Source organism: Stigmatopora nigra, chromosome 2 (assembly GCF_051989575.1).
Source record: "Stigmatopora nigra isolate UIUO_SnigA chromosome 2, RoL_Snig_1.1, whole genome shotgun sequence".
NCBI lineage: Eukaryota > Metazoa > Chordata > Actinopteri > Syngnathiformes > Syngnathidae > Stigmatopora > Stigmatopora nigra.
The window spans coordinates 15,138,659-15,162,758 of record NC_135509.1 but is presented as its reverse complement, the minus strand read 5'-3'; the positions used below and the strand labels follow the sequence as shown (position 1 = coordinate 15,162,758).

Here is a 24,100-nt window from a genome sequence, read left to right as displayed (position 1 = left end):
TGTTGCTATAGTCATAATTCCTTTATTTACTGTACATGTGACTATCATATCAAAACATTGTTGAATCTGACATTTGTAAAAATGTATTATCCAGGGTATAATAAACCACACACATAAAAAACCCCAATTCCTAATCAGTTGTTATTGTATAAGTAGAAAAATCTGGAATGTTTTTAAAAAGGAACTTTCAACATTCTCATACCCCAAAATGTACAGGTCATATACATTGAACGATGTTGGGTCATAGTTCACGTGTGCTTGTGTTTGTAATCTGATAGTAGTCTTGATGTTGATTGTCCGCATTGGTTCTGTATGCTGCCAAACAAAGGTCTAGCCATGGCCGTTGGCTTGGTCTGCCCTCTGCTGGGCAAAAGGCATTCAACGTTCGAGTGATTCGATCTTGAGCTTCCTGTTGGGTCGCGGCCTCTTCCGCAGACACATTGAAGAATTCCTCCTGATCAAAAGACACAATGGTTAACGGACACGTCGTGAGTTGCGACGATGCCTCCAATGTCCCCATTTGTTTAAACTCACCGCCTCTCTCAACAGGAAGACCTTCAGCAGGCCACTGGCATCTTGCAGGTGGAACGTCAGTAGCATCACAAACTTCAGGAGGTGAATGCCAAATACTATATATGACAGAAGACATAGGAACATGTTGGGACATCAACTTACTGTAAAAGGTGAAGAAAATGTGATAGTATTGGGACAATTACAATAGGTGAAAAAGTAATTGGGACATATGGAGGATTGATAAATGCAACTGTTTTGATCAAAAGTGTAAATCTACAAAAAGAGAGTGTCGGTTAGTGTTGTAAAGATAGCAATTTGACCTTCAGCGATTTTCTCCTCATCTAAGGCTTCGTCTCCATTTGTTTTTGGTTCTCTGACAACAGCTCCTTTAGAACACTGCTTACATCTGATACCCGTAGAAAAACAGAGAAAGAACCCTGTTAGTTCACCGTATGACAATTTCCTGTGAGGATGTAACGGGAGTGATGTCATGTAGGAACCACTGACCCGTAGTACCGCTTGCTGCCTCGGAAAAGGAACGGCACCCTCAGGTCAAGAAAATCTAGCTGATCGCCAGGCAACGGCCTGACGGGAATCACGTTGGCGTACGTGGCGGCTAAGTGACAAGCTTCATCTGGCGTGCAACCTGAAAAACAATAGAAATGCCGAGTCTACTGCAGAAATAGGACTAGCGATCGGTCTACCATGTCTGGACACAGCCTGACACTGACAGACGACCATTTTCTTGTTTTCTTTAAATGGCAGCGCAACTACAAATCTGTCTCCCTGCACGTTTTGTGACATTTGACATCATTTACCTGTGAGAAAAATGAGCTCTTTGGTCCTTCCCTCGGACACAAGTTGTGCAGATAGGTGGACGTTAAGCGTGCGACTGTCTCCACCCGGCTGAAGGAACCCTGGCAAGTGAACCTTTCCGGAGAGGGACCACGGCGGCGGTTTAGAGAGAGGACTTGGATCCTTTGAAGCGTCGGAAAACACGTTTGTCACAAGCCTGTTGTCGGGGACGTCCTGCCTACAGTACGACACGAGTAGGAGTGTTAAGAATTGTTTTGAAATGACTTCATGCAAACAAATGACTTGAATTGAAATGATCCAATGATTGAAATGATACAAAGTAGTTTTTCATACATAGATTTGCACTTGCTGCAGAAAAGTTTGAGCGCTCGGTGCAGTCTCGCTGGTTCATAGGATTGTAGCTGCGCTTTGACATGATGGTAACCACCTGGCTTGGCAACCTTCAGTTGGCTTAGGGACACAAGCTTGAGTCCATGATCACACGTTCTTTCTGGATGGTCATGCAAACACAGACAGAAACCAAAAAAAATGTAAATAAAGTGTGTGTCTCCAAGCGTTTTGAGTTGGATTTTTTATTTTTTAATGAGGGACAGCACATATTAATGAACATATTCATGTTAATGAGGGCTAAGTCTTTCGTTTAATCTCGAGTTATTTTTATCTATTAGTGTTTGCTTATTGAAAAAAATCAAATGAGCAATAGTTTGTTTTCTACAAAATTAATTTTTCCTTAAAAATGTGTTTACAAGCATTTTATTCATCTATTTTGTGTACGCAAGTGGTTAGTGTGTCAGCCTTACAAAGGGAGATCTGGGTTCAAATCCAGGTCAGTCTACCTGTGTGGAGTTTGCATGTTCTCGCTGGGGCTGCCTGGGTTTTCTCCGGGTACTCCAGTTTACTCCCACATTCCAAAGACAAGTATGATTGACACTAAACTGCCCATAGGTACGAGTGTGGATGTGAATGGTTGTTTTTCTCCTTGTGCCCTTTGGCTGGCCACCAAATCATTTTTTTAGAGCTGCTGTAGGCTTTTTGGAGTAATATTTCTAATCCTCAATACACCACCTAATTCACCCAGACAAATAAACTCCAATAACTAATTAAAATAAAAAGATTAGTTTGATACCTGTTTTGAAGCCCACTGAAACCTCGTTCACTAAAAAGAGAAGGAACAAAAAAAAAGAGCATTTATGGTGGTTGCTCAGTCCAGAGAATTGACATCTGCAAAATTACTCATACACTGACAATGTTTAGCTTTTGGCCAATCATATTAATGATTTGAAATACAAATTTAATATTTAAATTTAAATAAATGTGTTCATTACCCATATTTGGAGATTGTGGAGGCGTGTTCCATGCGTGCCACAAAACTGAGTCGTTGATTTCAGGCTCGTTTACCTCTATGGATTCGTGGACAACATCCATTATCCTGCATAGAATGCAGAAAGTCAGCAAAGATTGTCTCCATCTACGGATCATCGACTCGGCTCTTCATAGGAATTATAGTCAACTACTGTCAGGGATTTAGAAAATTCACCTTCTGAGCTCTTGAACGTCCGGGCAGTTGTCGGGCAGAACGCGTATGCCCCTGCCGTACGTCGTACCGCCGTGCAGGTGGAAGGAAAGATGGTGGCTCTGTTCCACCTGGTTGCTGTTTAGCCTGGGATGCTTGATGGAACCAGGGACTGCTCGCACGTTGAATATTCTCAAGAAGTCTCCGGGCTAGGGGAAGACAACCAAGAAAAATATACGGTCATTTATAGGAATGTTTACTCACTTTACCTTCATTTTTAATAGTGTAGTTCAAATTCATCTTCTTCATAGTGTAGTTCAAATTCATCTTATTAATAGTGTAGTTCAAACTCATCTTCTTAATCATTAAGAAGCTCCTATTCTAATTAGGAGATTGCTACTTCCAAGTTTGTTTTCTTTTCAGAAAATGTTAATATTTTACTTTTCTTTAGTAAGAAATTGAAACATCTGCCTTGTTTCTACACAGATTTTAGTTTAAAATAATTGGGTCATTGTACTTTGAAGAGTGAATTATTAGCGTGACTTTGTTTCAGGAAGGTGATCAATAATAGATTTTCTTTTTTTTTTTAATGAAAATGAACACTGACTAATTCCTCTTTTGAAGAAAGTGAAATAAAAATACTTTTCACCCATTTTTTTAGGAGAGTGCAAAATTAACCTCTTGTCATATTGGGGAAAATTAATAATTTTGTCTCTGTTTTCGGATATTCAACTCATTGGTTGCCATTCTATTTTAATTCACATGGATTGGACGTCTACTACTGAAAAACTCATTTCAATTCACAGAAAATGAAAAAAGGCACAAATGGACGTCTTATCTTAGTTAAATACTGTTTCTCTCGTTCAGTTTTTTTAAAGAGTAAAAATAGACGTTTCTTTTATAAGACGACAATGTAAAAATAGTCTCCTTTTCAACTCCAACATTTTGCACTTTACAGTATGTTGTCAATTCAAAGGTTGGTTTTCTTGTTTGAAAATGTCCCACTTTGAAAAGTGCAATCAGTTGTGTAAATTGATGTACTACTACAGAAAGCTCATCACTTCTTTCTGCTGTTATTACGGCCCCCAGCAGACTGCACTGTTGCATCAAACAGAGCATCGTGCCGAGTGAGTCAGATGCCCGGAGAGCACTTGCTTCCCCCCCTTCAAATATTTGTCACGAAAAGATGAAGATGACAGAAACATGTCTTCCTCCTCCCCATCATCATTGTGAAGATTTAAAGCATCATGTTGGCTGTCAGAAAGAATAAAACACTGTCTTTGCCATTCTTCGGCTTTTTGCTTAACATGCTCAAGTGAGGCACAAACTTGGAAGTGTAATTGCATCAGAGCCGAGGAGCAGCAGAATAAGAGAAAAAGTGAGTCATCTTCAACCAAGCGTCATGTATGTTCCCCACATCAAGGCTGGAGGCCGGCCTTGTCGCCCAAAGGGACAAAAGCCTGAATACTGCTGTTAATGCCGTAACCCCCATAAAAAAAACGTGGGCGTTTCAAAGCCTAGAAAGCAGTGAAGGGGAGCAGAATTCGGTACCTTCATCACTATCACAGCCAAGACAGTTGGGATGTGAAGACACAATTTTAGTTTGCTAATCCATTTTTGTGTGTGTGTGTGTGTTTCCCGAGCCATCTCTGGAGAGCTCAAGTGTTTAGGCAGCTAGTGATAGAGAGAAAAGCACCAGAAAAGCTTTTTTTTTTGTTTCCTCAGGAGGCATACACAGAAACTAAATACAGAGGGGGAAGACAAATATAGACTGAATGTATTTGATTGTCAGCTTCCAGCATGCACACGCTGAGTTGGGCGTATTAAGAGTGCTTAGGAAATGTCTGAGAACACCTGTCAGAAAACGACAAGCGCATCCAAGGAAAATGTTCTCAAAATAATCATTAAAATAAAACAAACATAACACTTGCCTTAAAAACCTATTGCACATTCCTACCACGGTGACAAACTTGATAAACATTCCACATAACTAAGAAACTATTGATACTATATTCCCCCTAAAACCAAACTATATTGACAGTCAATGAAGATGAGTTTAAGATGTTTACATTTTAATTCACTTTTATTGTAGCCTCTTATTTCAGATAAAATATTTTTAGATTGTATGAATGATTCAATGTTTATTATTTATGAACATTACTGCAGGGAAAGGGCCCAGTGGCTCGAGTGGTTAGCCTTTCGGGCTCAAATCTCAAATCGATCCACCTGTGTGGAGTTTGCCTGGGTGGGTTTTCCCCGGGTACTCCAGTTTTTTCCCACATTCCAAAAACATACATGGTAGGCTGATTGGACACTCTAAATTGCCTTTAGGTATCACTGTGAACGTCACCTGGGATAGGCTCCAGCACCCCCAGTAACCCTTGTGAGGATAAAGCACTATCTAAAATACTCAGATTTGATTGGGTTTAACACTTCTGGCTTTCAAAAATAGCTATTCACAGAAATGTTGACTACTTCCTAGAAATAGTGGCCTTTTGACATTTTTCTCTGCAATTACACATTAGAAAAATGCACTTCTGATTTTTAAAAAAATCTTAAAGAATTTTTTTTCGGGAATGCACTTGATCAAAAATGACTTCCATTCCAACCATCTTTCTTCTGCTGTAATATGCAGTAAAATGTGTTATGTATGTCCTACTTTTTTGTTGCATATTTCCCCTTCCCGCCTGTGAGGGATTAAGAACATCTTTTTAAAAAAGAGTATGGGGGTGTTGCAGTGTCACCGGAGCATCTCCATGGCAACCCAACAACGGGGCAGCATGTTAAGTGCTTTACCTAGGCTGGTTCTGAGATTTAAGGCCAATAAAGAAGGTTCAGTGGGGACCACGCTTACTTATAATGAGCAGATTAGCACCCCGGGGAAGAGTTTAGGGACGGTGGGATGAGCTGGACGGAAAAATGCCTTGCTTGAGGCCAACAAACCATTTTCATATTTAACCGTGACTAAACGTGAACTTACAATTGCCGACAAATCCTGTGGACCAACCAGTATAGAGTGAATGCTTCTAATATGTGATCTCCAGAAATTGCAATCCTGGAGAATAATATATACTCCAATGGAATGATCCTTACATTTATGGGATTTGCATAATAAAGGTTGAACCAAACATCATTGCCATTAAGTTTAATTTAGTTCTTTTCCAATTGAAACGTTCACTGCTATTAATGAATAAATTCGTCAATAGCATTTTTTTGCTTTGAATGCATTAATTAGAGTCTCCAGCAGCTTCATAATGGTTTTCAAACATGTAGTAACTTCATGATGCCATTAACCTCAACACAGGCGGTTCGTATCATTTGGTGTCACCTCATTATTGTTGGCTGTTTTTATTGTCCGGCTAATAATTGTACCGGGAGGCTGAACATAAAATCTCATTTATCTTAAACTGCACTTGCAACACAAAAAACAAGAGGGGGTGTACCACTTTATCTTAGCGGAAATACTTGGGAAAAACAATGTTAGCCCAAAAGCATTCAATGACACAGAAACACAAAGTACGCTCCAATCAAGCATGAGTGCTAAACAGGAGATAATGAATGAGAGCCGAAGGGCCAATGTGAGTCAGATAAGAGAAAGATCCCCATTCTTTGGGAACAGGTCTCAGGATAATGCAGTGGACATTTTCAAATCGATACTCATCTGACAGGAATTGATATTATAATTTTGGTTAGCAGAATAGGGTAAATAAATACTAGAACCTGGTCTGTAACTAAAAAATATTTTAAGAATTGATTCATCTGTCTAATATTCTTAAGACTGAATGATCCATCCGACTTGTACCTGTTAGTTCCCACACCAATGGTTGATATCTAATTGAAATTTGGAAGTTGGATGAATAAATTACAAATCATGAAATCTGTACGCTTCTTTTGAGAAGATTGAGCTGTTGTAAAACCTAATGAGCATGGAACACATTTGCTAATTTGCACTTCCAACTTTGGTGTGATGGAGGGAGGAGGAGGAACGAGAAGGGATGCCACAAAGTAGACACTGAATTGATTGAATCTAGGTCAAAACCAATTGTAGATATAATCCCAGGTACGAGCGGTTTAACACAGCAGCGGTATTGTAATAAACTATTTTCATGTGTCTCTATTGTGAATGTGACTTTGCAACATCGAGCAAGTCATTTACACTTACGAGATCTTAACAAATATTGACACGCTACCACACTTATTACCACTCACACATGCTACACATGCACGAATGGGGAAACGTCAATGAGCAGTTTTTAGGTCTTTTTTTCCTCTACTTGTGTATATATATATTTTTCTATTCTTGTAAATGAGTGTTTCACTTCTCAATCTTTGAGGTATTTTCAGCTAGGAATATCATTGACATGTTATGAAACCCTTTTTACAAATATTTTGAATGGTGTAAAAATGTATCTCTTTTACGACTACACATAATCATACATCTGAGTAACCGGAGGTTGAACTCTTAGAATTCTAACCTTGAGATGCTCTGTGGACTGTACATGGTTGTCAAACACCAGCACGTTAGCGATGAGCTTCTCACGTTCCTCGGAGAAGGAGGTTATGCCTTCAATGATGTTGGCATCTACCGTTACCTTTAGCAGAGCGTGAGGACACTGCGTGCCATCCCACACCTGCAAAAAAGAAACCAAAACAATCATTGAGGTATGTTATGACAGATGACAGAATTATGACGACGTAGAAAAAGTCCGGAAAGAAATATCAGCCGTTTAAAAAAAATTTAAAAAATCAGCACCCACAGTAGGGCTCCAGGCATGGTCAAATTTTAGTGGTGATCACTGAAAGGTAATATTTGACTTTATCTATTAACTTCAATGATGAAAATGCAGAGTCACCTACTATGAAAGTGGAATTTCCAACACATTGTGTTTAGTTTTTTTTTTTTTTACTCAAAGAACAATATGGAGACAAAATAAGAATTTGATTCCTATATCACAGTAGGTATACTAGGGGGGGGGGACAAACACTGATAATCCTCATTAGCATTTTGATTTGTTTACAATAGTTATGTGAAACCTACAGATTTGCCTCATCGTTAGTGATAAGTCTATTCATTAATACCAAATGATACCAAGAAAATTACATTTGAAATTTAGAAGGAAAGAGAAATCAGTAAAATAAATAAAGAAATAAAAGTCAAAAGTTCGATGAGTATATTCATAACCCGACACAATTTTGTCGAGTTTGGGAATTTCAGCTTTCCCATTTTCAGGTTCACCATTAGACATTCCCAAATTCAGGCACAAATAAAGATGAAAAGACAGTCTTCTGGAATTTATACTTGCAAGGAGAACGACCGTTGAGACAGCTTTCCAATTATGTTGAGCGTGACCGGACGTTTGGTCGATGGTCTTTTGGTCGCCGGTCTTTTGGTCGCCGGTCTTTTGGTCGCCGGTCTTTTGGTCCCCGTTGGTCGCCGTTAGGGTTATGGTTTAATATCAAAGTAAATTTGACAACCCTAACCCTAACGGCGACTAAAAGACCGGCGACCAAAAGACCAACGACCAAACGTCCGAGCACCACGTTCTGACCTTACACATCTTTTCTGTTTTATTACAGTTGATGGCCCTGATTACTAGAACGTTCCAACTCTAAGGGTCGGGGTTCAAATACAAGGCAGAATTTCAGCATAGTTTCACAGTGGAAGATGTTCAGAAATGACCAAGCCTTTTAAACACAACTCTAAAAAAACCTTCTTGTGGATTATAACAGTGTACATACAAAAAAACTGCTAAAGATTCATAAAGGAATATGATTAACCTTTGCAAGCCATTTAAAAATGAAACAAAAAACCCAGAGTACTTACCCTGAGTAGACTGCAGGTGACGTCAATAGGTGCTTTGGCAAGCAGCTGGCACGTAAGGTTGAAATACATTTTGGGTTGGGCGTTAGCAAGACGGATGCCAAGATCTTGGGATACCAGATTCTGGCTTGCTGCCCAGGAGCGCAACTCTGTCACCGTACGGCGGTCCTCCTCAGTATAATGAAAAGTTTTGCTAGAGGTTCGAGGCTCCTTGTCAGTATCCATAGTCCCGTCAAAGGTCAATGCAGAAAAGCCAAAGGTGTTTATCAGTGATAAGTAACCATTAAAAGATTGAGCCTGTGGATAGAAATTTCGGTTAAATGGAAATGAGCCATTAGGCTTTCAATGAATCAAAAAAAAAACGATGTATCACCTTGACTCTGTGTAAGCGTACAATGTCGCCGGCCTGGTAGATTTGAGGGTGTGTTTCCATTTTATTAGAGAAAAGGGTGCAGCGGATCTTTTGCCCAGACTGATCAATGATCCTCAGACTGGAGGAAATATCTGGAAAGAAGATAGAATGGGTTTGGTAAGATGGGGTTGTTTTGTTGCTTTGTAACACCAACAAGAAAGTATTGTTCACAAAGGGAAGGGATAGTATATTGGGGTCTAAAAAAGCAGAATTTAAAAAATCCCTCAATTTTAGATCCTTGTCTTTGCTGATGTTGGGGCAACAAATCAGTGAATCCAATGAATTTTCACGCATTTGAAGGCCTTTATTTCAATTTTTTTAGGGTTTGCAACTTTTTAGCCTTTTCAGATATTCCTCACATTTGCATGAAGTCCATAACAGACATAAACACAATATTATATTTCACTTAAGATAATGCCAGCCCGCCTTTGATACTGTTTGGATTTGGATGAAAATTCAAGGCAATGGAACGGATTACATTAATACCGATGTCATGATGAATAAACATGAATGACTATTGCCAAACATGAATGACTATTGCCAACAAGTGTCCCTTCCTTCATATGTCAAAACACAAATTACTCAGATATTCCAAGGCCATCAAATAGTTTACAAAGACTGAACTTCATTTGCCCTAATGTGAACAAAGAACCTGATTAAAGTCACCGCGGGGGGAAAACTCAGCCGGGTTTATGAGATAAGATTATTTTTACTGTGTGAGAAAGAGGAGCAGGATCTGTGAATGCCAAGCGAGCGGCTTGTTAACACACACACACACACACACACACGTTCATAATTAGATTGCAAATACATCTTGCCATAACAGCGTACCCCCAAAGCCTCACCACTTCACAGGCGATGATGATTTACATCCAGGCAAACATCTGCTTGAGTCAGATTTAAAAAAGCATCTTCATTGCTGATATCCGTACAGATTTTCTCTCAGATGTGTATGATGTTATTTCTAAATCCCGCTTCATTACCTTTCACATATTTTTTCAAGAAATACATTTATGTTTAAAAGTAATCATTTATCTTGTACGATTATTTTAACTTCTGTAACACACGAATCAATTGTCAATAAAGAATATAATTAGTCTGGTTAAATAATAAAAATATCTAGTCATATTAATTTCATTATCCGTATGACTCTTCCACACCTAGTTTGAATCTCTGTCACTCAGTCAATAAAAAAACGGGAATTGTGTAAGACATTAAAATTTACAATAACCCAGTGCTTCTCATTTATTATCTGTTGCACCCTCACGCCAGGAAGAATAAAAAAATTGCGCCCCGCAATTCTCTACCATTACTGTAAATAGTATAGTTTTAGTTTAAAATTCCATGTCCACTCCTTCATAATATTGTATCATTATTAAAATAACCAACACTGACAGTGAACGCGCCACTTCCATCCACCGAGTGAATGTGCAATTTCACTTTATTCTAGTAAAAGAAAAGTTATGTTTTTCTAAGTCAGATGCTCCCAGGTATTTTCATGTCCCACTATTTGAGATACACTGCAATAACCTAAGTTGATTTATTATACACTGAACATGTAGTACCAATATTCACCTGTAAGAGCTGCCAATATGCTTTTAAAACGTAACCAGACAATTGACTTTTTTTCGATAAGTTATTTGATTTCCCCCCTCCCCCGAGGCCTATTTACACTTTAAGTTGCATTGATCGTGATGGTATGATATACATAATGTATTCTTTTTTAAATACAACTACAATACACTACATTTACCGAGGAGGATGATAACATTCATTTCAATTATGAAATCATGGTTTCACCAATGATACACGATTGAAACACAAATTAAAATACAGACCTGTGCCGCGACTCTTGAAGGGCGGTTTGAAGAACAACACCACGCCGTACACATTGAAGAGCTGTCCTTCTACTAAGTCACTGAGTTTGGTGTATGTGTACTTAGGAGTAGTTAGAACCTGTGGGGAAAAGCACCATTGTAATATAATAACACCATTATGGTGCAGGGATTCATTACATTTAAGTTTTCTAGTAAAATGTTGCCCACGACACATTCAATTTTTGTTCCCTCCCTGAAATGATGGCTTAAGTCATTTATTAATGAATAATTTTCCTTGTAAGAATTTGGTCTTTCTTACCATAGGAGCAAGCGAATGTTTTTTCATTTCGGCTCTGCTTGGAGGTGGGAGGTCACAGGGGGAATGCCGAAAAACCTGAAGCACAAAAGTTAGTGGTATTTGTTATGGCTCAATTTCACAGTACTATCATGACAAGAAGCTGGTGATCAAAAAGTACATGCTATGTTTAAATTAGTCTTTCTAAGCAATAGTGTGTGAGTTAATGTGTCTATTTATGCATCATGTTTTATCTCATAATTCTGTAGTTTTTGGAAAATATTTTTTAACAACTAATTTTTCAATTCAGTCTAATTTTTTTCTTTTTTTGTAAAATAGAGCTTTTTTTCATCTCTGTGCAATATATCAGCATTTTGAATATAGGTTATTTTTTAAATATGTCTATTTTCCATCCAGTGTCTGGCTTTGTCCTAAAATCTAGAATTTTGTCAAATTATCTAAATGTTCATATTTTGGTCAAATCAAAATCAAATTTTTATATATTTTTTTCTGATATTATTATGTATGAGTTTACAATACTTACAAAACATTTTGTGTTTATTCGTGGCATTTATATCACTTTGAAATACTGACAATTTATTTTTGAAATGTTTTGTATTATTTTTCTGATATCTGCTTTCATCTGTACCATTTTGTTTTATTTTTTTTATTGTCATCTATTTGTATTATTCCTTATTTTATAAAACACTGTAAATTGTTTATTCTTCATTCATGGCCAAGACCTCAGCATTGCTCATCAATTCATGTATCCACTTTCTGGTATTTATGTATTACTATATTATTAAATATAGTATAAATGAGTCAATTCTTTCTTTCCTCAAATATACTTTGTGCTTTGATACTTTAAGAGCCACTTATATTTTGGATTCAATACTAACTACTATTAAAAACAATGATGAATTAAAGATTTGAGAGTTAAAGACTGTTTTTTGAAGGCTAATTAGGGCAATCACTGTTAATTGGATTATTGTGTCGTTAATAATAGCTGCAGTAAAACAGCTCTGTGATCCTCCTCAATCTCCTTGTTGGTAATGCTTGATGCCATTTCGAACACCAACGGCGACGTGAATAATCGACATAATTAAAGTCCTCACGTGAATTATGGCTTTGTCACCCGACAGCATCAGGTTGCACACGTGCCGTTTGTCTTGGCGCGCCGTAGGAGATTTGCCCACCGTGAAGCCTGAGGCCACCACAAGGTCCTGATGTGAAGCACAAAATAGAGAAAGGATTGTGTGGATTAAAAGCAAACGATCGCAGGGAGATAAACACGCTTCCTCCTTTCGCTGCAGGAGGGTAGATTGAAGTGGCAGATGTGATACTCTGAAAGGTTTGACGAAACACTCCAGAACAAGGCATCGCTGATAAGCTGCCGCAAACAGTCAAGTCTCATTTAGCCACGGGCACGTGTACATAAAAGAATGAGCAATCGGCTAAAAGGGTGATAACATGCTTGGATATTGACTTTGTTACATCAGTCACCATTGATGCCAATTAAAAAGACACTATATTTTGAAATCATTGTCAATAATTGAAGGGTAATGGGAGAAGCCTTGAATAACTTAAATATTAGTTTGAGAAGTAGTGTCAAAAGTGGTCACAATAGAAATACTACAATTTACAAGACATTTTCTCATTAGCTACAAATTCCAAGTGGACAGAGAAAGCCACTGAAATAGGTTGGAGTGCATCGGTCAGTAAAAAAAAGCACTATGAACCTTCCAATTGCCTGTATAAACAAACTATGAATCAATTGAATGACCTAGTTGCTGAATTCATGTTAGACAAGCCAGTTTCATACATAATTTTCAGAGATGCACTTATCAAAAGAGCCAGATATGACTTGCAAGCCGTACTTTGCTGAGCTGTGAACTACACGTACCCATACTTTGACAGCGTCAGAGAACTCTTTGGCCAGCATGCCCATCATGATGATATTGATGGACGATCTCTCCTCGGGCTTGGAGTTGTCTTCTGAAGAGAAAAATGAAAAAAAAACTTACAGTAATGTCTCGCCACAATTATCGGGGTATCGCCAAATCACTGATTGGAGCTGCCAAATATATTGGAAACATTTATAGTGTAGGAACACTAACACAACAATGAAATGGTGGGGAGGGGCACAATTTGAGAGTAGTTCAATGGCCACTAGCATGCAGTCTCTACCTTCAGTACAGGGAGGGTTTAAAAGTTCAAATAATATAAAAATAAAAAACATAAAAACAGTGCCCCTACATTGCAGTTATGCACCTATTGCAGCAGATCTTGTAACCTATTAACCCTGAGAAACGAGGAATTGCTGTATTTCAAGACGATGTCGAAGATAAATTCCATTTTTGTACCTTCAATGACAGCCTTCAGGATGAAGTGGTAATTTGGTGACGACACAAGAGGTCCTTTGTGTACCACTCTGCCCTAAATGAAAAAAAGGAGCCATGTTTTAGAATAAACTCGATATTCTTTGGGTTTGTGTAATACATTGAGGTGTTATATTTGTGAGAACACGACATTTGAGAGCGAAGAACTCACTTCGACCGAGCGGTGGCCATGGTTTTTGCCTGAGCTGATCTGGGAGATTGGAATGATGTCTGGTTGGATGCCTGTCAAAGGCTTTTTCAGCATTATGAAGACAGGCATGGTTGCGGTATCAAACTAAAAGATAAAACGACAACAACTTCATCATGTGAAGAGAAATATTTCTTATATTATTATCATTACAGCACACACAAACATAGAATCTTCTAATCTACATCATGTCTCATGTTTAATTGATGTTTTGTGTACAGCTTTCAAGACTTAAAATGTCAAAAATCACACTCATATATGTGTAAATATATATATATATATATATATATATATATATATATATATATATATATATATATATATATATATATATATATATATATATATATATATATATATATATATATATATATATATATATATATATATATATATATATATATATATATATATATATATATATATATATATATATATATATATATATATATATATATATATATATATATATATATATATATATATATATATATATATATATATATATATATATATATATATATATATATATATATATATATATATATATATATATATATATATATATATATATATATATATATATATATATATATATATATATATATATATATATATATATATATATATATATATATATATATATATATATATATATATATATATATATATATATATATATATATATATATATATATATATATATATATATATATATATATATATATATATATATATATATATATATATATATATATATATACATACATATATACATATATTCATATATACATATATACATATATACATATATACATATATACATATATACATATATACATATATACATATATACATATATACATATACACATATACATATATACATATATACATATATACACATATATGTACAATTAAATTAAACATTATTTGGATGGCAACAAGGCAACAGAAGGTTACGGGCTTAAATTTGCATTGTGGCTGGTGTGTGTTTATTACCAATCAAGCGTAATGCGAAATGGATAATAGTAGTCGCAACAACATCAAAGCCCTCAACTTAAAGAGCAGCTGCTCATTATTTTTGAGCCAAGCAAAAAGAGAGAAGAGCAGGTGGATTAGAGCCAAAATAACCTAGTTTTATAATTGATCATATCGGCCAGTCGAATTTTAAAAAGGCCGATACTGATATCTGTCAAATATCCAAATATCAGCCGATTACCAGAGATCACATAACATAAGCAGAGCAGTTTCTTGGAGGGCAGAGGTTGGTAAAAAAAAATCTTCAACAAACAAAAAGGGTTTGCCTCCATTCAACCTTTAGAGATTTTCATCACCTGAACCACTGCGAATGAAAACAGACAAGCCTTTTTTTCCAGGCGTCTTGGCATTACAGAAGCGTCTTTAAAGGAAAGAGGTTGAGAAGAACATCACAGGGAAGTGGGGGTGTGTCAGAGAAATTGGGAGAATAACCCGGAAAAGTGGTCCCGGCAGGTAGCGAGTGGCAACCTGTCACAGTCACTCAAGTTGAGGGGCGTGCGGCAGGAACAGCCTGCGAGGCCGACACCACGCTGACTCACTTGAGCGGAAAAGCCAGGGCAGAGAAATGAATTAATGGGATAAACATTGGTGCTTTGCAGTGCGGGAGAATAGCCGAGAGGCTGAATTAAGAGAAGGAAGGAGTCATTGGTGCGCTGGCAGCGTTGTTCCCGACCTTTGACCTTCCGGATGCTAAGAGTCACCCTCTCCGCTCAGTTTGCCACGAAAAAAGGAAAATCACAAAGACATCAAGCTAGAGTTGCGTGATTCATTCATTTTAAATGATAAATTTGAGTAAGGACAACACTTGTTTTTCCACAAGTACCTCATTGACTAACACAATGAATTTAAAGTTGAATCAAGACCACCTGTCCAGGTGAAGGCGTACAACTCGTCAATTATTTTCAAGTTATTTACATCAATTGGAGTTATTTCCAATGTATATATTTGATATTCGGAAGATTATTTTGCTCCGTTAGTAGACGATGAATTGTAGCAAACCTGGTTTATGTAGCAAATGCCTGATCTCATAATTGGCTGATTGGTGGAGAGCGGGACATCTGTTGTCCACATAATCTAAAACGGCTACTAAATGATAAATATCATGCTGAGTGGAATTCAAAGAAAAAAAATCATATTATATTTTACACCTAAGTAGGGTTCGGTTTGGTAGCTCCAACAAGATTAAGAACCACTGGGTTAGTATATCAGGTTTGAATTTAGGGTTTCTATTTAGGGTGAGGGTTAGAATGTATGGTTTGGGTTAGGATTACAATGCATGGGTAGGGTTGGAATGTATGGTTAGGGTTAGGGTTACAATTTATGGTTATGTTTAGAATTTAAGGTTAGGATTACAATTGTATGGTTAGGGTTGGAGTAAGAGTTAGAATGTAGGGTTAGGGTTAGAGTAAGAGTTAGAATGTAGGGTTAGGGTTAGAGTAAGAGTTAGAATGTAGGGTTAGGGTTAGAGTGTAGGGTTAGAATTTAGGGTTAGGGTTATAGTAAGAGTTATAATGTAGGGTTAGAATTTAGGGTTAGAGTGTAGGGTTAGAGTGTAGGGTTAGAATGTAGGGTTAGAATGTAGGGTTAGGATGTAGGGTTAGGATGTAGGGTTAGGATGTAGGGTTAGGATGTAGGGTTAGGATGTAGGGTTAGGATGTAGGGTTAGGATGTAGGGTTAGAATGTAGGGTTAGGATGTAGTGTTGGGGTTAGAATGTAGGGTTAGGGTTATAATTTAGGGTTAGGGTTAGAATTTAGAGTAAGGGTTAGAATTTTCCCTTCAGAATATTAATTTTTGTCAGAGGATTCCCCACAGCACAGTCATGGGGAAATGTTGTTCTTAACTGCCAGCTATAACATACAGTTAGCAATAGGTTTTATGTTATTCAGTTAGCCGTGACACTCAAAAGACGCACAAAGTGGTTCTATTACTTCCTGTGGCTTTTATTGTGATTCTTGAACCACGAAAAACATTTAGATCCGTTTGCTTTTAACAACAACATTTTCTCAGCAAAATGGAAAGCACATTTTGGATGAAGTTTGGCGCTAACTTTAGCATGCATGCTTTCTCATCTGTGGACAAAATAAAGACATGATTGACAATATTTGCTATGCACTATACGTAAAACGCGGATCGTTTGAATGTGTTAAAATATTTTAATGATAAAACTGACCTTTAAAGCTTGTTTCCCCTGCTTTGTTTTCAAACAAACAGGCAGTCTTCAGAGATGTTTGCGCATGTGCAATCATATGCGGAAGCTGCTGAAAAGCTCATGCGCATAAAAAAAAACAGCCCCCCCCCCCCCCCCTCTCTCTCTCTCTCTCTCTCTCCCTCTCTCTCTCTCTCTCTCTCTCTCTCTCTCTCTCTCTATATATATATATATATATATATATATATATATATATATATATATATATATATATATATATATATATATATATATATATATATATATATATATATATATATATATATATATATATATATATATATATATATATATATATATATATATATATATATATATATATATATATATATATATATATATATATATAAGAAAATGTCATCTTTTGTATCTTCTCATCGGCAAAACCAGATTTTATTTTAAATTGTCCTGTCATTTTCGTGGTAATGAATGTTGGAGAGTTTACAAAGCCATAACTGCAAGACATAAGTGTTTCATTATGCTTCCAAACACCGCAACACTTTCTGAAGGGGGTGATGGAGCGCATCGGTGGGTTAGTGAGAGCTCATCGTCAATCAGCAGACAGCATTAATGACTTTATCCCATCGCAGCAGCAACTCTCGCCCAGCAGTGCCTGCTGGGCCACCATGAAGAATGTCGCCAATAAAATGCAGAGGTGACGTGAAGGAGAAAAAACATCATTTAAAATCGGTTCCATTTTGGGCAGGGGAATCAGTTGTCTACTATAGTGTGCTGGACAAGAGACAGAGGAAGAAGCAGTATTTTCATCATACAGAACCTCTTACTGCTTACATGCAGAGACATACACTGTAGTTACGCAAAAAAAAAAACGGTGTTTGATCGTGATTATAAATATATATTTATATATCTCATCTCATTTTTGAACTGCTTAATCATCACTAAGTTTGCGGGGGTGCTGGAGCCTATCCCAGCTAAGTCCGGGCCAGAGGCGGGGGACACTCTGAATCGATGGCCAGCCAATCGCAGGGAACAAGGAGACGGACAACCATGCACACTCACACCCATACCTAGGGGCAATTTAGAGTGTCCAATCAGCCTACCATGCATGTTTTTGGAATGTGGGAGGAAACCAGATTGCCCGGAGGAATCCCACGCAGGCCCGGGAGAACATGCAAACCCCACACAGGTGGACGTGACCTGGATTTGAACCCAGAATCCCAGAGCTATGAGGCCGGGGTGCTTACAACTCACACCAAAGGGCCGCGCTCCGACAGTATTGGAAAGAAAAAACAAACGCTTTAACTGGGACAACAATGTTAAATATGCCAATGGAATGGTTGGTTTACAAAATCTTCCATCACAAAGCTCCTCCTCCACTGGCCCGGTGATAGAGTGGTGAGCACGCCTCACAGTTCTGAGATTGTGGGTTGAATCCCAGGGGGTTCGGACCTTCATGTATAGAGTTTGCATGTTCTCCCCAGGGTTACATGGGTTTTCTCTGGGTACTCAGGTCTCCTCCAACATCCCAAAAGCATGCATGTTAGGCTTATTGAACACTTTAAATTGTCCACAGGTATGAATCTGACCATCAATAGTTTTTTTTTTGTCTCCTTGTGCCCTGCGATTGAGTGCCCACCAGTTGGTTGGGATGAGCTCCAGCACCCCCGTGACCCTTCTGAGGATAAATAGTTAATCATTTGAAGCATACACACGACACAATTGATTCAGACACAAAGAGGAGGGGGAGGGAAATTCAGTTTTTTTATCCAGGTGAAAAAAAGGCTGCACACTTTACTGCTTTCTTGATGCTAAATTGTGTTCCTCAGCCTAGTGACAAGCGTAAAGCCGCGGGCTGACACAAGCCAGGTCTTGATATGACAAGTGGTGCGTATATAACTAGAGCACAGAGGTGGGATGTACGCGCTTGCATCAAGTGCAAGTGCATGCAGTGTCAAGGCCTCAAGGTGCAAAAAAATAAAAGCACTGGTGATTTTTTTTCTGTCTGTCAGTCAGAAGGCTGGCTGCTCCTTTATTTCTGTTCGTAATCCCTAAAAAAGAAAAAGTCTGACGACAGTCTCTAATTCCAACATGATTAATAATTGATAGTGCTGGAATCTGAGTCCCTGGAATGATCGGTGACTGCATCAGCAAAGTTTTACATCTGATGAGACACTCCTCAACATTTCCCAGAGGAAAACCAACATGGTAGGAGAGAAAGATCGACGAAAGAGCAGCGTTTTACATCAGAGACTATTCAGTGTAGCCAGTTTATTGCGAGGAGAAAAACAATAACAACAAGGAACTCTCAGATTTTTGTGAACAATTCAGAGACTATGTGTTCACTCCCTATTGAAGGGTATTCAAAGGTTGACACCTTTGCCCTTTATAAATTACTATTTCTAATCATTAAAGAACCTAGAATAAAAGCAATTGTTGGTGTATACAATGTATAAATAGCCCTAGCAACATTTGTAAGTTAATTGAATGTAAATCAATGCTAAATGAATAGAATCAAAAAGCAATAAGTCCCAAAATTACATTGTTGGTGTCCTGTAAAGATAAAGTAAAAGTCATAATCTGACTTGAGTGTTTAAAAATTCAAGTTAAATAATTTGATAATTTACTGCCAGCCTCCAAGTCAAAATGGATTGGACATCCAGTGCCGTCCATTGCAACATATGAATTCCCAATAAAGGGATAATGATTAGTCAATTTTTCAACTTTTTTATGCTTAGTCATTAAAATATTTCTTAATGTGGGGAAAAGGGAAAGTAGTAGACTGCTGTAATAAGGGTGCATCAAGCATTCTACCTTGTTTATTATTAAACAACGTCTATTTTTGGGGTACTGCAATATAAATTTCATCACCTCAGTCGTCCCTCAAGGTTCTCTGTTACTTTACCCCAAAAAGCTTCTTTCAAAAAATAGTATAGTAGTATATGTATAGTATTTCATTAAAAAAAATAGTAATCATCCTGGCTTTTGAATTGTTCTCTCTAAATTAGTATGTCATCCTCCCCCCACAAAAATATAGTTTCAAATCCGCATTTTAGGCAAGTTTACGTCAAACACCCACTAAGTAAACAACATTCTCCTTCAATCAAGCAGAGGACAAGTGCAAATAGACCTAATCTATGTGTTTAATAGGACATAAACATCCAAAACAAACGAGTGTTTGAAGACATTCATTTTCTAAACATCAAAGAATAATTCAAGCCTTTTTCCAACCTAACTTGCATGTTGACAAACAGAAAGATTTACTGTAGGAAGAAGAAGAATGCCACCGTTCCAAATCTGTCATTGTGGATTAAATGAGGCTCCTATATCCACCCAGATGTCCTTTGCAGGAACTCAACACACTTCCCAATGTGCAAAGGTACATTTGACAAGGCTGACTAATAAACAGCAACAAAAACATGACAACAAGATTTATTATTTTTCAGGCTAATGAGATCTGTTTATTCCCCAGTTATACATTATTGCAATTTTTCACTTTCCTGACTGTCAGGAGAAGTTATAACACTCAAAACAGGTCAGTTTAACAAAGTTTAAGATAAAATAGATGGTGGCGAAATATAAAGGCAGAAAAATTATATAGCTGGCTGCTGTAAAGATATATATAAAATCATCAGCTGTTTGGCAGGCGCCCTTAATAATAATGATGGCAAACATAATAAGACGTTGACGAAAATGGTCGTATTGGACAGTGGCGGAAACTGTCAAGTTGTCACACGACTGTGATTAAAGAAAACAATAGCATCCTTAGAAATGTGATGATTGGTCCTTTATCACTTTGAACAGTTTGAGTTTGAGGCTCTTACCAGAAAGACAAAAAGTGATAGCTGTTATTCACAAAATAAACTATTGATGTTCCACTTCTCTAAAATGGTGACAAACTGCTAATTTGGAGCTGTTCCTAAAAAGATTGACAATATCTTGCATTTTTATGAGTAGAAAACAGTTAATGTTGCTCATTCCTTCAAAATTTACTACATATTTCTAAGGAGAATTCATGTTATTGAGATGGAATTTTCCAGTAACTGAATTCTAACCTTCCTAAAAAAAGAAGACAAACAAAATAAGTGGCATAGTGACGGACCCTAAAAATAAGACAAATTGACAATTGCACCTTTATATTGTTATACCACGCATAATAAGGATACTTATCTGAAAGGTGCCACAATATAACAATATAATATAATAATATATAATATAAAGCCAATAATCAAAGAGACCAAACACAGCAGTATTTCACTTTTTATAATTTTTTTCTCCATGTTTTGTTTTTTTTCCCCCTGCACCTGTTAAGCAGTATTAGCGTGGGAAGATCTGCATTTGCATCACGATGCTTTGCAAGCAGCCACCGCCCACTCCCAGCCACCAGACAAATTTGACACAATATCTGTAAATTGAACACATTTGTCAAGCTGGCATGAAAAGTTCCCGGGTGTTTGCGAGGCACAAGCATCTTCATAATGGCAACTCAATAATAAAAAAGGCAGAAATAAAAAGAACACAGCAAAAATAATAATAATAATTATAATAGTATGATAGTAAAACTGATAGCACAAGATAATTAATTAATAATAAAGGCTATACCTTGAAATGACCCAAAATATGTAGAAAAACAGCCAAAATCAAAAAGGGGGACTTCTAAGTACTATAAAATCAAGACATTAGTGACCCAGAGTTAACTAATACCTTTCCATGGACTACAATTCATTCATTTTCTCAGCCACTTATCCTCATGAGGATGGCGAGGGTGCCAGAGCCTACCCTAGTCAACTTCGGTAGTAGGCGGGGATCACCCTGAATCAGTTACCAGCCAATCGCAAGGCAAAATAAGACAAAAGACCATTCACACCATTCAATCCTCACTGTGGGGAGTTTGCATGTTTTACCCGGACTTGTGTGGGTTTTCTCTGGGGAACCCGGTTTCCTCCCACATTCTAAAAATATGCAGGGTAGGCAAGCTGAACACTCGAAATTGCTCCAAGTGTGAGCGTGAATGGATGTCCGTCTCCTTGTGCCCTACAATTGGCTGACCACCGATTTAGGGTGACCCCCGCCTGGTGGCTGTATTTAGCTGGGATAGGCTCCAGCACCCCCCCACGGCTCTTGTGAGGACTGGACTAGCAAGTAGCCACGGAAAGAAATAAAGCCATGTTTGGACAGTCAAACAATAAAAATTCTTTGACAGGGGTTATTTTTTCTGATTCACAAAGAATGTGGTAAAATTTGATATATATATATATATATATATATATATATATATATATATATATATATATATATATATATATATATATATATATATATATATATATATATATATATATATATATATATATATATATATATATATATATATAAATATATAAATATGCTAAGGCAAACAATGTAAAAGGAAAAATAGACAAGGGGTGACAAGAGAAGGCGTAAGAATGAAATGATTGTAAAAGATGGCAGACAAGATAAATGTACGGACACCAAAAATGTACTAACAAAAAAAGATGTTTATAATAGGAAAAAACAAGAAAAAAAGAATGTGATAGAAGAAGTTTCTGGCCTCAGACATCCTCCTAATCATTGCTTCGTTCCAAAATGATGGAACGTTTGAAAACTTTCTTGGGAACAGACTGTGTCACCATCTGCTTATTTCACACACCCATGTGCTCTCTCTTTCTCCCCTCTCTCATACACACATGCATATAAACACACACCCATTTATTTAAAGTAAAGAAATAAGTCAATTTTCTGGAGAAAACGCCCACATAAGTACCTTTTTCCTCTCTCTGCATACATTTTGGGGAAACACCCATAGAATATTTCATGAGATATAAATCAACACTGTTGTAATTCCTTCTTGGAAAACATTTTCCTTTTGCCTTGAAAAAAAAACAGTAATATTTGTGTATAAATGACCATGTAAACCACTGAGTAAAGATACAATATCTTTTCTGGTGGCACCTTCATTTTTCCATTCTAGATCACTTTTCCTTCTGCACGTTGCCTTCCTTGTAATGTATTTACAATGGTCCAGCTACAAGCTTTATTAAAACTGCCTTCTCCATTTTTTGTCATTTTTCCAAATAGAATCTGTGCATAAAACAATTACGTTACACTACACAACTGAGTGGTAGAACAGCTGTAGAGCAACAGACCACAAGCGGCAGATGGCCACACAAATCAAAGTATGGCAAACAGCATTGCCATTAAAATAGCGTGAGAAACATTGGTTACATTTGGCATCATCTGACGTCACGAGCGATGCGGGCTGAGATACTCGCATCTGATTGACTGAAACACTTCTGGCATTTCAAATTGCTGCTTAAAACAATGTTGCACATTTCTTGTAAATTTGCTCTTTATTGTTTTTTTTTTTCTCCACTATTAACCAGCAAATCCATTATATTGATTTATTTTTCAACAAATAAAAAAAAAGATGTTTTCATCAAAAATATTACAATTATACTCTTTCTACCTCTCCCTTCTTTTCAAGCAAAAAAATCTTAAATATGTTTTTTTTTCAAATCAAACAAGAGCCACTCTGTTAATTTTATGTGTCAGTTTTTACACAGTTCAGTTTTAAACACGTGCTCACAAACACAAACCCCCACACACACTAAATAATTGAACAGAACAGCATTTGTATGTCATCAGTTGCGCAGGAAAGGCACCACTGTATGCATAGAGTATATACAGGTGTATGTGTGTAAAGATAATGTGTCTAAAAAAAGACTGAAATGTGTGAAAGGGGCCCCTTTCTTCTCGCACTAGGAGTCCGCTGAACTGTGAGACAGACAGCCACCATGTCTGAAGCCTGAAGCCCTCCTGAGGCCCGAGCCCATGGCCCAATTAAGAATAGTCACACACAAGCTGAAAGCTCTCCCAAGATAGCTCCCACACACATTGTTACCACCTGATAAGTACAAAAAAAGATAGACCTTTATGGTATAGTGAAACATGTGTGTATACATAAAGGATGAATGGTATAGAAGTTGAATAATTCCAAGTTAAATAGAAATACAATGCTGAAATAAGAAAGTGATTTTTTTCATAATATAAAACATGTCATATCACCTTTGGAGATGATAGAGATATATAATGCCACCAAG

At 37.1% G+C, this 24,100-nt stretch overlaps 1 protein-coding gene across 1 annotated transcript; it reads right to left on the bottom strand.

Annotated features, from left to right (window-relative positions):
* Positions 1-6: 6 nt before the first annotated feature.
* LOC144192402 (protection of telomeres protein 1-like) lies at positions 7-17,084 on the bottom strand. The gene is made up of 19 exons (XM_077711490.1): positions 16,986-17,084; positions 13,738-13,860; positions 13,551-13,623; positions 13,091-13,182; positions 12,303-12,410; positions 11,212-11,286; positions 10,914-11,031; positions 9,037-9,167; positions 8,667-8,960; positions 7,318-7,473; positions 2,867-3,051; positions 2,655-2,758; positions 2,456-2,485; positions 1,663-1,819; positions 1,332-1,546; positions 1,021-1,159; positions 834-919; positions 535-629; positions 7-454 (listed from the first exon to the last, which is right to left on the bottom strand). The coding sequence occupies exons 2-19, from the start codon at positions 13,843-13,845 to the stop codon at positions 242-244; spliced, it is 2,379 nt and encodes a 792-aa protein (XP_077567616.1). The 5' UTR covers positions 13,846-13,860; positions 16,986-17,084; the 3' UTR covers positions 7-241.
* Positions 17,085-24,100: the final 7,016 nt, after the last annotated feature.

Coding starts and splice junctions, on each gene's coding strand:
- LOC144192402 (XM_077711490.1), bottom strand. CDS start 13,845: ATGCCTGTCTTCATAATGCTGAAAAAGCCTTTGACAGGCATCCAACCA. Junction 13,624..13,737: donor ATGGCCACCGCTCGGTCGAA/GTGAGTTCTTCG, acceptor TTTTTCATTTAG/GGCAGAGTGGTACACAAAGG. Junction 9,168..10,913: donor CTTCAAGAGTCGCGGCACAG/GTCTGTATTTTA, acceptor TCTTCTTTCCAG/ATATTTCCTCCAGTCTGAGG.